The sequence below is a fragment of the Molossus molossus genome, unplaced genomic scaffold (genome assembly GCF_014108415.1).
Source record: "Molossus molossus isolate mMolMol1 unplaced genomic scaffold, mMolMol1.p scaffold_m16_p_24, whole genome shotgun sequence".
Taxonomy (NCBI): Eukaryota; Metazoa; Chordata; class Mammalia; order Chiroptera; family Molossidae; genus Molossus; species Molossus molossus.
Genome location: NW_023425360.1, coordinates 3,192,866 through 3,206,496, shown reverse-complemented (window position 1 = coordinate 3,206,496; position 13,631 = coordinate 3,192,866). Strand labels below are relative to the sequence as shown.

At 38.3% G+C, this 13,631-nt stretch overlaps 1 protein-coding gene across 3 annotated transcripts in view; it reads right to left on the bottom strand.

The window, feature by feature from the left end:
• IQGAP1 (IQ motif containing GTPase activating protein 1) overlaps positions 1 to 13,631 on the bottom strand; it is a 93,976-nt gene that overhangs the window by 44,365 nt on the left and 35,980 nt on the right. For 2 of the 3 annotated variants that reach the window (XM_036277942.1, XM_036277943.1), the window contains exons 5-8: positions 9,860 to 9,936; positions 3,511 to 3,578; positions 1,792 to 1,905; positions 806 to 984 (exon numbers count right to left, since the gene is read on the bottom strand). In XM_036277942.1, coding sequence (XP_036133835.1) covers positions 806 to 984; positions 1,792 to 1,905; positions 3,511 to 3,578; positions 9,860 to 9,936 — 438 coding nt within the window. Of the gene's footprint in view, positions 1 to 805; positions 985 to 1,791; positions 1,906 to 3,510; positions 3,579 to 9,859; positions 9,937 to 12,170; positions 12,445 to 13,631 lie in introns of those variants that run through there. The other variant, XM_036277944.1, reaches the window with a different exon arrangement.

The window sequence follows — 13,631 nt, the reverse complement described above, 5'->3', positions numbered from 1 at the left end:
TGGAGAAATATCTGTAGGTGAGGATTAAAAAAACAAAACATAGCCCAGCTGGTGTGGCTCAGTGGCTTGAGCATCATCCCATGGACTGAGAGGACCCAGTTGGATTCCTGGTCAGAGCACATGCTAGGGTTGCAGGCGTGATCCTGAGTAGGGGGCATGCAGGAGGCAGCCGATCAATGTTTCTCTCTCACATCTATGTTTCTATCTCTTTCTCCCTTCCTCTCTTGCTAAAAAAATCAATAAAAACATATTTTAACAAACCAAAAAAGCAGGTGCGCTTGTTAAGGACAAGCTCAGGGTTCTCCCAGAGCTGGGCAAGAGAAGGAAGCACTGGTGAACCTGTCCTGCTCACTCGTGAGCACTCGCCCTGCCTCAGACTGAGCAGGACGGGCACATCCAGGGAGCAGCTCGCACAGCCTCTCACTGGTTTGCACAACATTCAAGAAGAAAGTAGAAGTCAAAGTGGAATCTAAGACCAAAAGACTACATCCTGTATAATTCCATTTCATTTATATGAATTTCTCGAAAAAGAACACTACAGTGATAAAAGAAGACTGGTAGTTGACTGGGGTCAGGGGTAAGGAGTTGGGGACAAATTGACTGCCAATGGGGGCCTGGAAACTTTTTGGGTGATGGTTACTTAACCACATACATTTGTCAACACTCATCAAACCAGACACTTAAAATGGGTGAATTTTACTGTACGTACATTATTCCTCAATAAAACTGATTTTTAAAATGGGACGTCAAATGAAAAGAGAAAAGAACATAGATCAATTAGAAAGAAGAGATGTTCCATTTTTACCCTGTTTTTAGCATTTGTCATTTTGTCCTGCTTGGCCTGGTAGAGTATATCCTGGTAAGTGGAAGCCAAGGGCTCTTCAAGATTGACAAGCATGGCATTGGGGTTTTTCAAAGCTGCAAATGTGTCAGCTGGAATTCTACGGTCTATAGCTTCGTTAATAGCGATAACAGCAGCATGTACTAAAAATAAATTCAAAACATAGAACACTGAGTTATACAGAGTACAGGATACAAGTTACACATACAAAACCACACTGCAACACCCTATTACAGAGGGCCTTATTTTCATAGTGAAATAATGATTAGGACTGGAGGAGTGGCTCCCTGGGTCCTGTAAGTCCCTTCCTTAGGATGCACAAAGCCACAGCTCTGACCCACATTTGGGATGCTAAATTTGGAAACACAGGGAAATATTAACAAGAGAGCCTTGCAAGGAGCATTTGTTATAGAAATGCTCACCCTTAATCATCATGTAAATACCACTATAAAATAAGCAACTCAAAGAGGCAATGAAATATAGACCTCACTGTCTAAGTAAGTGTTCGTATTATCAAAATCAATCACTTCTTTCCAAATAACAAGAGCATAAAAGATGATAGCAATGTTTAAAACTAAATCTATTGCCCTGGCCGGTTTGGCTCAGCAGTTAAAGTGTCAGCCTGCAGACTGAAGGGTCCTGGGTTTGATTCCTAGTCAAGAGCATGTGCCTGAGTTGCAGGTTCAGTCCCCGGCCATGGCTGGGGTTGTGGGGGAGGCAACCAAGTGATGCATCTCTCTCATATAGATGTTTCTCTCTCTCTCTCTCCCTCCCTGTCCCTTCCCTTCCACTCTATCTATAAATAAATAAATACAAACACCAATGTAAAATAAAAATTAAAAAACCTACACTTGCTAGCATAATTCCTAATGTCCAAGATCATCATTATAGCTTTAATCACTGAAAGTGGAAGCAACAATCCCATTTGAACCACACAATTTCTCTCTTACGTGCAGCTTCATCCACCGAGAGCTCATTGGCCAGGATGCCCCCGATCTTGCTGAAGGCAGGCATCTGGATCCCGTACTTCTCTAGCTCGATTTTCATGTTGTTGATTTCTTCTTCTACAGGAGAGAAGTGAGACCAAGTTAAACACCATTCCAAAACTCAGAGGAGGCAACAGATTCCTCAGCTACAAAAATGGGATAAAATGGCATCTACCCCTTGGGGTTGTTAAAAGGATTAATGAAACAGTATACAGAAAGCCCTTAACACAGTACCTGGTACATAACATATGCTCAGTAGGCGTTAACTATTATTACTATTATCAAGAACATCAAAAATAACTATAGCATGAGAGTGTCCATGTAGAAATAGTTTTCCCAAACTGCTACTTATGGCATTTCCCACAATGAACCCATGAATGGAGCAGCAGCAAAGGAAGCTCCACCAGTTGCCTATCTCAAATCATTACAATACAAATCACTAGCTACTATTAACAATTTAATTTCTAAAGCAGGAAGCCAAATGATAAAGAAAACATGTCAGGCCCAGCCAGTGTGGCTCAGTGGATTGAGCACTGCCCCTGCACCAAGACGTCACTGGTTTAATTCCTAGTCAGGACACATGCCCAGGTTTTGGGCTCGATGCTCAGTAAGGGACATACAGGAGGCAGCCAATTGATGTTTCTCTCTCATCAATGTTTGTATCTCTCTCTCACTTCCTTTCTCTCTAAAAAATCAATATAAACATATTTAAAAATAAAATAAAACATGTCAGGTCAGGCCCCTGTACCAGGTCTGGTGAACAACTTCTCTGGAAAGAAAACTATCACAGATAAAAGTTTTACCACCATTTTTTAAATTCCCAGGTCTATAAAATTTCACCAGTTTGAAAGATTTGAACCTATCCTACCCTTACCAATATTGCCACTGTTCTTTTTCTCCCTAAGCCCCCATTTCTTCAATCACCTGCCTACAGCAAATATAATAAGCTAAATAAACAAAATTTTAAAAATATATAAATAAGCTAAAATTTAAAAATTGTCACCTTCACCTCATCTCACTCCATCCCCCCAACCCTTGCTTTGCAAGGGTAGGTAATTTGGAAGGGAGAGAGAAAGACTATCATAGTGGTTTATTTTTTTTTATCCTTACTCGAGGACATTTTTCCATTTTTTGTTTAGATAGAGTGGGAGGGAGAGAGAGGAAGAGAGAGAGAGAGAGAAACATCGACATGGAAGGGACACATCGAGTGGCTGCCACCCACACGACCCAACCAGGGCCGGGGACAAACTGCAACCGAGGTACATGCCCTTAGCGGGAACCGAATCCGGGTCTCTCTGGACCGCTGGCCGATGCTCTAACCGCTGAGCCAAACTGGCCAGGGCTATCATGGTGGTTTTTTAATAGTACATGAACATGCAGTGTTACATTTTAATATCATGTATTTAGTTATATACATTGCATTAATATTAATATTATTCCTAATTTTGATATAAGAAAACTGAGACTCACTAATCATACCCATGTCATAACTGAGAGAATAGAGCCTGAAATGCCAAGTTTAGTGTTCTTTCTACCACACCAGAGAAGCAAGTTATTTATATTTCTTTCATCTCTATTGCCAGAGTATTTTTAAAGTCCTACAACATTAAGATTGGTTTTGTTGACTCTCTAGGCTATTTCCACATAAATCTAGCATTCCTTGCCGGGTTTGTAATTTCTTACCAGTGAAGTCAACCTTTCCATACAGGTCTTGAATCTGAGGAGCCAGGCCTAGTTTGAACAGGTATAAACTAGAAAACACAAATATGCAAAGATTTACACCTCCCAGCCATACCTAACTTCTGCTGCGCTCAAAGGGGAAAATAAGCATAAACAATAGAAACATTCTGAACACAGAGACTCCCAGTACACTACAATATTCCTCTTTGCAGTTACAATACTTTACCTCAGCGCCTTTTTTTAGTTTGACATAATAACATTGTCCTAAAAAAATCACATAATGTAATGCAAAAAGCACTGGTTTGGGAATCAGTAGATACAAGTTCAAATCCAAGTTCCAGTAGAAATCCAGTGTGTGATTCAATGCTAATAAAAATGTTAATATAATTAATATAAGTGAAGAATCTTCATTTTTGTTTACCTTTCTGTGATCAATGTTTGAAGTAACAAGACATTTTAGAAAAGTCTCATGAAAATGATTCAGACAGAAAATCTTATTTAAACTGAATTCATTTTACTGACGGAAAAGTTTCAGGTAATTTAAGTTTTAAATAGAGTATATATTATATACTTTCCTCTTTAAATTAAAATCTACTACTAGACTCTAAGCTTCATGAAGGCAGGGACAATAAATAAAAGTCCTGTTCACCAATGTCTACTTAGAGCCTAGCATATATTAATAAATATTAATCAATACCTCAAAGATGGATGGATGGATGGATGAATAAATATATGTCTATAAGCCTGAGTTAAGTTAATTGGATTCTAAGACCCTGGCAGATGAAAATCAATAATTTAGAAGACATTGGAAGGGCACTTTATATGGATGGGCATAAGCAAGACATTGACGGCCCAGTGATAAGGGAAGATATAAAAAGCATCTAACAAACTAACTCAGCAAGTGGTCTACATTTTTTGTTTGTTTGCTTTTTAATCCTCACCTGAGGATATTTTTTTCCCATTTATCTTCAGATAGAGTAGGAGGAGGGAGGGAGAGAAAAAATAGCATTGATGTGAGAGAGACAACGTAGATTGGTTGCCTCCCGCATGATACCGACCAGGGCCAGGGACCAAACCGCAAACGAGGCACATGCCCTTGACCAGAATCGAACCCTCAACTCTGGTCTGTGGGCCGATGCTCAAACCACTGAGCCAAACTGGCCAGGGCAAAGTCTACAGTTTTTGCAAATAATCTATAAACTTCAGTATTATCAAAACCCAAATATGTATGGCACATATTACATTCATAGAAATGATCAGAACTTAAATTGTATAAAAAATGTATGATCTAAAAAAAACAAATGTTCTAAACACACATTCGAATTTATACATGCACAGTAGCTAATAATTTTCTTAGATAAGTACAAGTGTAAATCATGTTATGATTAAGTGCTTTTCTTTAGAGTAAAATGCTCTAGATGGAACTATATAAGGGATTCTCTCTCAGAAGATTTTAAACCTATTCAATAAATTTTCCAAAACAGAAAAGCTACTAAATTCCTGTACATGTAAAATGATCCCTAAATTCTAAATTCCATCTAAATTCTAAATTATTTTTCTCCAGGAATTTCTTCCTGTTTTATTCCTACTTTAAAACAGGAGAGTGAATATCACTTTCACAGCCTTAGGAAGAGTGAGTTAGCTTTTAACATCTTTCAGTGGTAAATCAAAGGTGTTACAACTTCACTAGCTGTTGCAACAAGAAGAGAAGGTAAGACCCGGGCACCATCTTTCCTTTATCTCATTTTAAATATTAGGAATATGTTAAGGAGATGCTGAAGCTATGAATGTAATCACAATGGCCACTTAGATCCTCTTGCCCCAAATCAAAAATACTTAACCTCAAAGCTGGAACTTAAAAATCCTAACAGTTGCCCTGGCCAGTGTTGCTCAGTAGTTAGAGTGTCAGCCTGCGCACCGAAAGGTCATGGGTCCGATTCCTGGTCAAGGGCACATACCTGGGTTGCAGGTTTGATTCTTAACCCTGGCCAGAGGCAATCAATCAATCGATGTCTCTCTCTTACATCAATGTTTCTTTCTCTCTCTCTTCCCCCTCCCCCTCTCCCTCCCTTCCACTCTCTCTAAAAATCAATTTAAAAATATACTCGGATGAGGATTAACAAAAACAAACAGCAACAAAATATCCTAAAGGTCAACATCACTTTCTAGTCTTTGTCCCTGTTCTCCTGTGCCTACTATTACAAATAAGCTATTAGGTACCCATGCTGGTCAGCCCACAATGGAGCTCAGATTTCTTTTCCTTTTCTTTTTTCATATTTAAGTGATACTTTACAGCAATGGGGAGAAAGAAGCTGTGTGAGTCTATCTGTATTCCAATTATCTTTGCTGGTGGCAGAGTAACCTATAAGTCACTATGCTAATCTCAAAGATTATTAATAAAGGCTCTGAAACACAAACATAGCAGCTGATTAGGAAACTGAATCCAGCACAGGCCAATAATCCCATATCTAAAATCTTTGGGCCAGATATGAGTTTAGGATTTCTCAGATGTTAGGTTTCACAGTGTATACAGTATTATAAAACACCCCCAGTAAGCCTTGAGGCAGCTCCCATAAACAAATACATTACTTTTCTCAGAGAAAGATACATATAATCGTACCAAATAGATAAAAATACTATTCTAAATAACCTCAATTAATTCTGATCAGATTTTGCCAACAAATGAGTTTGAACTAGACTTAAACTTAATTTTCATCGCTTTTAGATTTCTTATGAATTTAGGATAAAGATTTGTGGGTCTATTTAATCCCAAAATCAGTTCTTAGAAAGATAATACAACCCAGCTGGAGTGGCTCAGTGGTTGAGCTGAGACCCATGGACCAAAAGGTCGCCAGTACAATTCCCAGTCAGGTCACATGCTCAGGTTGTGGGCCCGATCACCAGTGGGGAGCATGCAAGAGGCAGCCAATCAATGTTCTCTCTCATCAATGTTTCTATCTCTCTCTCCCTCTCCCTTCCTCTCTCTCTAAAATCAATAAAGGGAAAAAAAGTTTTTTTAAAGAAAAGAAAGGTAGCCCTGGCCAGTTTGGCTCAGCGGTTAGAGCGTCGGCCTGCGGTCCAGAGAGACCCGGGTTCGGTTCCCGCTAAGGGCGCGTACTTCGGTTGCAGTTTGTCCCCGGCCCTGGTCGGTCGTGCGGGTGGCGGCCACTCGATGTGTCCCTTCACATCGATGTTTCTCTCTCTCTCTCTCCCTTCCTCTCTCTCCCTCCCACTCTATCTGTGCAAAAAATGGAAAAATATCCTCGGGTGAGGATAAAAAAAAAAAAAAGAAAAGAAAGGTAATACATCAGGGGACACTGAAATAAAGTATACACATGAACTTGGAATAACAGAAAACTGGGGTCTTATCTGAGAGTAGAATATAATCTACAAGAGTAATTTGTTTAGCATGACTAAAGTACAGTGACTATCACTGGAATAATGCCAGTCAAGACTTAAAGGGGAGGCAGAAAGGGAGAAAACAGGGAGACGATGCTTCTCTGTTACTATTGATACAAAAGTGAGCCAGCCGGTGCCTTGTCCAGTCGAGTGAACTGAGGAACCTACCTTGAACAAAGTTGTTTTATGGTAAAGCAGGTATACACATTTCCTACATATTATCAAATGTTGCCAACCCACCCTTCAGGAAAAACACTATTAAGGCAGGAAAGAAATCAGAATTCACCAAGCAGAACACACTGCTGTGTATATACTTGCTAAACACGAACTGCATATTGAAGAGAAATGGAAAACAATAGCAGACTTCCTCCCTTTCTCATTCTGACTCCGTCATTAGAAAGGCACAGTTAACTCTTCATCTCCATTTCAGAGAATTTGAAGACCTGGGACCCAGACTACACTGCAGGGACTAGTGGCTACAGAACTCACAAGAGGAATTCTGCCAGCTTGGCCTCTGCACCTGCCAAGTTCAGATACCCATTGTAGGTACAGCCCCCACAAGGTTATTGACACAGACAGGCCTCTCGTAACACAAATTTGATCAGAATTCATCTGATTTTGGCTCAGACACATACATTTCAAATTGCTACAATCTGAAAATTCCCCTAGATATCACATATTCCTAAACATTTGTAAAGAATGCTCATGTTACTATTGTTTGTCCAACATTGTGCTATGTGCTCTGGAAGCGAAAAAATGTAAGACATGACATGTGTCCCTAAAGTGCTAATAATGTAACAGGCAGAAAAGATTAAACATATGGAAGAAACAATATATAATTAAAAAAACAAAACTAATAAAACAAACAGGAAACAAACCACAAGAGTTTAGACAAAGGTACGAGCCAGAGTCATTGGAGATCACAAAACTTCACCAAAACAGTGGAAATGGAGCTAAGACTTGACTGGCTAAGCCAAGACAAACATAAAGTCGTCTGATAAAGGAAAGTACCATTTCCCTTCTACATTTATTTATAGGGCAGAAAATATCCCCTTGAGATAGAGGAGAAGCAGGAATATTTGTTATAATGTATAATTTGGACACATTTATTGTTTACCTACTATAAGCTAGGTATCTAAGTGCTAGAGACACAAAGATAACAAAAAAAGGAAACAGTTCTTGTTCCCAAGGAGTCCACAAAAAGCAAGTTATATACAAGAACAAATAATCAGAGTACAATGTAACAAGCACTATACTTGAAGTAAGAGGTTTCTACAAAGTAACCCTAGAGGAGTACAATGACTGGAAGTAGCTAATTCTGCCTGAAAGATAAAAAGTTTAAAAAATGTATCTGAGGTGGCCCGTGGGAGAAAGGGCATTCAGGCAAAGGAAACAGCATGGCCAAAGGCCAAAAGCAACTACATGGCATGTGTGGCATGATTACTAGAGCAGGGCTACACAGGAGGGAATGGCTACGGGGGAGACTGGGAGGGAGCCATCAAAATACCTTATGGGGGTCTGATATGAGCAGGGCTGTTTTGGAAAGAAAGCTCTGGTGAGAGCATGGCAGACAGACCAGAAGGAAGAGCCTACAGGAAGGGCCTACAGAGGAAAACTTCTAGAAGGGAAGTTAATGCTTCAGTCCACAGAAGAGAGTCTCTAGTCCTGAGTTGTATTATTTATTTTGTGGGTTTCACATTGGTTCCAGTGATACCAAGGATCTGGGACATATTTGATCACACTGAAGACAGTAGGCTTCTTGTGGGTCAATATTATACACACACTCATATAATATAATTAATATTAAATATACACACAGGATGCTATAATAAGATGGGCAGTTCAAACAAGAAACCTCACACTACTGTCCAACCCCCTTCTCCTTTACCACTCTGAAATACTAATTAGCACCCATTCCCATTCCATTCTAAACCCCCTCCATATCACCTCTCCCTTCCAATTTTGTACTTTGTTGATTCTAAGTCAGGAACCTAAAATAAAGTCATCTTCCAAATTTACTATAAAATTGTGAAGAAAAAAAAAAAAACCTTCTTTGTTTCAGTTCCTATTGGTTTGTGTTGGCATAAAAATTATTTAATGAACAAATGGCTTGGTAAGGACCTAAATAACTAAATAAATTATAAATCAACCATTTGATATCTTCTGGTATTATTTGAAGATGTTGACAAAATATCATTGTACTGCTAAAGAGTATCAAGACATAGTCTATTTTACAATTCAGCTTATCAGCTTGAAACAAAATGGGAAACAGTAAGTTTTCAAATGTATATACTTTTTATAATTTCTAAGAGATTTTAATGAAAAAGAAAGAAACTACATCCCAAGTAAAATGCACAGTTCACAGAAACACTAGATCAATAATGAAAGATTATAACATGTTTTCACAGTAGAATTATTTTCTATTATGGGAATAAATAAACCCTTTCTTCCTAGCCCCTAGAAAAACACAGCTGTTTCTCATCATTTTGTTAAGATAATAGTATCCTATTCTATTTGAAAATTCTGAAACTGATGCAAAATCTTTTTCATTATACCATGGACAAAAAGCTACAGTCAATTCAGATGTTATTCCTAAACTGTTTTTTTAAATTGAGATATAATTGATATACAACACTATTAGTTTCAGCTGTATAACATAATGATTTCATATATATAATACTGAAATGACAGCTAACATCTATCATCAAAAATAGTTATAAATTTTTTACCTTGTGATGAGAACTTTTAAGATCTATTTTCTTAGCAACTTTCAAATATACAAACAGTAATAAGTATAGTCACTACACCAGCCTTATTTATTTTATAACTGTAAGTTTGTACCTTTTGACTACTTTACCCATTTCACCCACCCCTCAACCCCTGCCTCTGGTAACCACCAATCTGTTCTCTGCATCTATATGCACTGCTTATTTTACCAAGAAAATCTGATTACCTGAGTGCATGGATACAATAGATACATCTCGGCATGTTCTTTCGGTCATAGATATCTGTAGTTTCTGGGTAAAAAATCTAAAGAGAAATAAAAGAAGTAGAGTAAGGTATCCATTTACTGGGTCTCCTTTGATCATTCACCAATCATCAATAATACTAATAAAACCCTGGACAATTAGAAAACATTGTTGGCACTCAGCAAATAACTTCATTAGGGTGAAAACACATTTAATCATAAGTAATGCAAGGAATAAAATGGTACAATACAGAATGAAAAATACTACTTGAAAAAGCCTTATTTGGTCAGCCCGCTGAATTTCCCTGGGTAGATGAAATCAAACCCAAGTTCCAGTCCAGTTTAAAGCATTGGCTTTGAAGGACTGAGTCTTCCTGGTGACTATCTACCATGCCTAGACGGAGCAGTAATTCAACAATGAACATTTACTAATAAGTGCTTCAGTCTGTGAAAACCACTACATTTAGACACTGAAAAATCTACAAAATATTAAAATGTGTTATACTGCTTGGGGGAAGTGGACAGACACACAGATGAAGCAGCTAGAATACAGGATGTGTATGTATGGGACTGTGGCAGAAGGGAAGTTTTCCTTGGTAGCACTTAGCACAATTCATCAACTACTTGTGTTATCATCTGTTTGACTCCTCCAACAGACAACAAGCCACATGAAGGCAGGGACTAGGTCTGGGTTGTTCACTGCTATATCTTCATTGCCAAGCCCAGAGCCAAGGTCATGGAAGGAGCTCTATATTTGATGGATTTATGAACGAGGTCAAATAGGAACAGAGTAGCTTTAGACTGTGATTAGCCTTGAATTTCGAAACCTATTCTCAATGTAATGAGGCACTATTACAATTCAATCTGTATTTTAGGTGGGGAAAGGAATAACAGTGGATTGAAGAAGTGAAAGATTGAATTATGAGGTGATTAGAAGAATTCTGACATGGCAGTAGGAGACACTACAGAACTTGGTATCTATTACAGCATTAACACATCATGTTCAATTCTTTGTTTTTATGTTCTCCCTACAATAATCAAGGCTCTCCACGAGAAAGAACTGCCCCCACCCCTTGAGAAATGGGATGTATCAAAATCGTATTTTTTTGATAATTTTTCCAACTCTACATGCTCGCTTCCCAAGATTGAGATGTCCTCTCCTGAAAGGTGAAAATCACAGTCACAGTGCACCAACCTTCCCCAAAACAGTACAGAATACATTTTAGAAACAGAAAATGTTTCTAAACATAAGGTTTTGAGGACCTTGAAAGCCCGATAAGTTTGAACGTGATATGCAGGCCACAGAGAACCTAACTTTAGAGCTCAAGAATTAAAAACAGAACCTCAGAGTCTCAGGAAGATATGACTTGAGACAAGACATAGGATATATTGAATAGTGGGGAGATGGAAGCTAAGAAGGCAGTCTGGCAGGCTGTTTCAACAGATAAAAAAGGCACTTCAAATAAATGAGGAAGGCTTGGGGAAGGCCAAGGTAACTCCAAGGTTTTCAGACTGGATAACTGGGAAAAAGATAACAAGGTTCCATTTATTATAGAGGAGAGGAAGTTCATATGATGAAAAAGGTAGGTTTAGTTTGAGATATGAGAAATTTTAGGTGCTAGAAAGCTATCCAAGGAGAATGTCCAATTGAAGATACTGTGTTTATCTTACAGCAAAGAATCTTCAAAATAACTGAAGCTGTGAAAATGAGAGAATGTAGCTAAAATAAGGGCTGCATCTTAAGGAATGCTCACCGCTAAGATATGGAAGACAATAGCTGAAGAGAACAGAGGAGTAGTTGGGCAGATTAAAACCAATTTAAAAAATCAAACTCAAAATATTTCATGGAGGAGGTGGCCAATAGTGCCAAATATAATAAATAGTCCAAAAGGTTAAAAACTAAAAAACTATCACAGTAAGTTTCTATAATTAACCTGAACATACCATATAAAGTAATTAGGGAAGATATCCAAATAAATATTATGTATGTATTGTTGATTATATATCATACATTATATTATGGCCAACAATATATTTTTAGGCTAAATGTCTTTAGTTTACATTACTCAAGTCTTCTGGACCTAAATCACATAGGGTGGACATTTCAAAACTGACATCCATGAAAATCCTGTTGTCCCTGAAAGCCTTTGGGAATTCTGTTTGTTGCAACTATGGTCCAGAAAATGCACTACTGTTAGTAATCAAAAATGGTAATAAAAGTCGATCATTAAAAAAAGCATTTTATAATAACAATACTACTACTAGCAATAGAAAATATTAACAAAGCTCTTAGTACCATTCAAAAGAGGTTAAATCATCATTGCCCAATGGGCATATCATGTAAAAAACAGGAACAGGAAGTTACAGGTGCACAGAAAGGCCAAGTAGCCATCAGATCTTGACGTATTGCATTTCCTGGCATTTGTGGGGCCTAATTCTCAAACATACCAGTGCAAGGAAGAAAACTTCAGCACTCTGCTCTGAAAGAAAGAGGACAAAAGTTTGTCTTCTGCAAAGACTCAGCTCTGGATTTAACTCAGTTCAACAGATACATGAACTCAACACTGTGCTAAACACCAAATATTCATTTACAAGTGGTTGTATCCACTTCCTAACGTCACTTTTTTTTTCTTAATCTTATTTTTGGTTAAAAAAATTTAGAATCTATAGGAAAGTATAAAGAAAATACACTCTCTAGTTCCATCACACAGAAATGAAAACTGTGTCTCCTAACAGATTTTCCCCAAAAACACTCATTTATTTTTACACCCTGGCCAGTTTGGCTCAGCAGTTAGAGCATCAGCCCATGGACCAAAGGGTCTTGGGTTCAATTCCCAGTCAAGGGCATGTACCTGTGTTGCAGGTTCAATCCCTGGCCACAGTCAGGGTCATGCAGGAGACAGCCAATAGATGTGTCTCTCTCACATCGATATTTCTCTCTCTCCCTCCCTCCCTTCCACTCTATCTAAAAAAATCAATGGAAAAATATCCTCTGGTGAGGATTAACCAAATATATATATATATGAGTGATGAGTGATCTCATCTTAGCCAGAACACAAACTCATAACCTTAGCCTATTAAGCTTTTTTTCCCACTTAGCACATCCCAGACAACTTCCTTTGTCAATACAGAGTGATGTCATCCTTCTTAATGGCTGCACTAGTATCTGAATGGCTGCAACACAATTAATACCTGTAGTGAAGAGACATGTGGTTTGCTATCAATTATTTCTACCACAAGGAAAGCTGAAAAATCCTTACATATACATCTTTTTGTACTTGTCTGACTTTGGTGGAGGGATAAATTCCTAAAAGTGGAATTATTAGGTCAAAGATATGGGATAGGGTGGTGGGAAAAGATGTTCATGCCCATAAGAACGATAATACAGCCTGGGAGGTGTGGCTCAGTGGAATGAGCGTCATCCCATGGACTGAGAAGTCTGGGTTCGATTCTTGGTCAGGACACATGCCCAGGTTGCAGGCTCAATTCCCAGCAGGGGGCATGCAGGAGGCAGCCAATTGATGTTCTCACATCAGTGTTTCTCTCTCTCTTTTCCTCTCTCTCTCAAAAATCAATTTAAAAAAATATTTAAAAAAATAGAGTGATAATACATCATAGCCTTTATGGGTTCAGGTAGGACTGGGTAGCGTGAGATGGCAATTTCACTAACAGCAGCACTAAATAAACTCCTGAGCAAAACACTCAAGGATGTACACTTCCATTATAAACACTGCAGCCATCGTTCCAAAGTCATCGA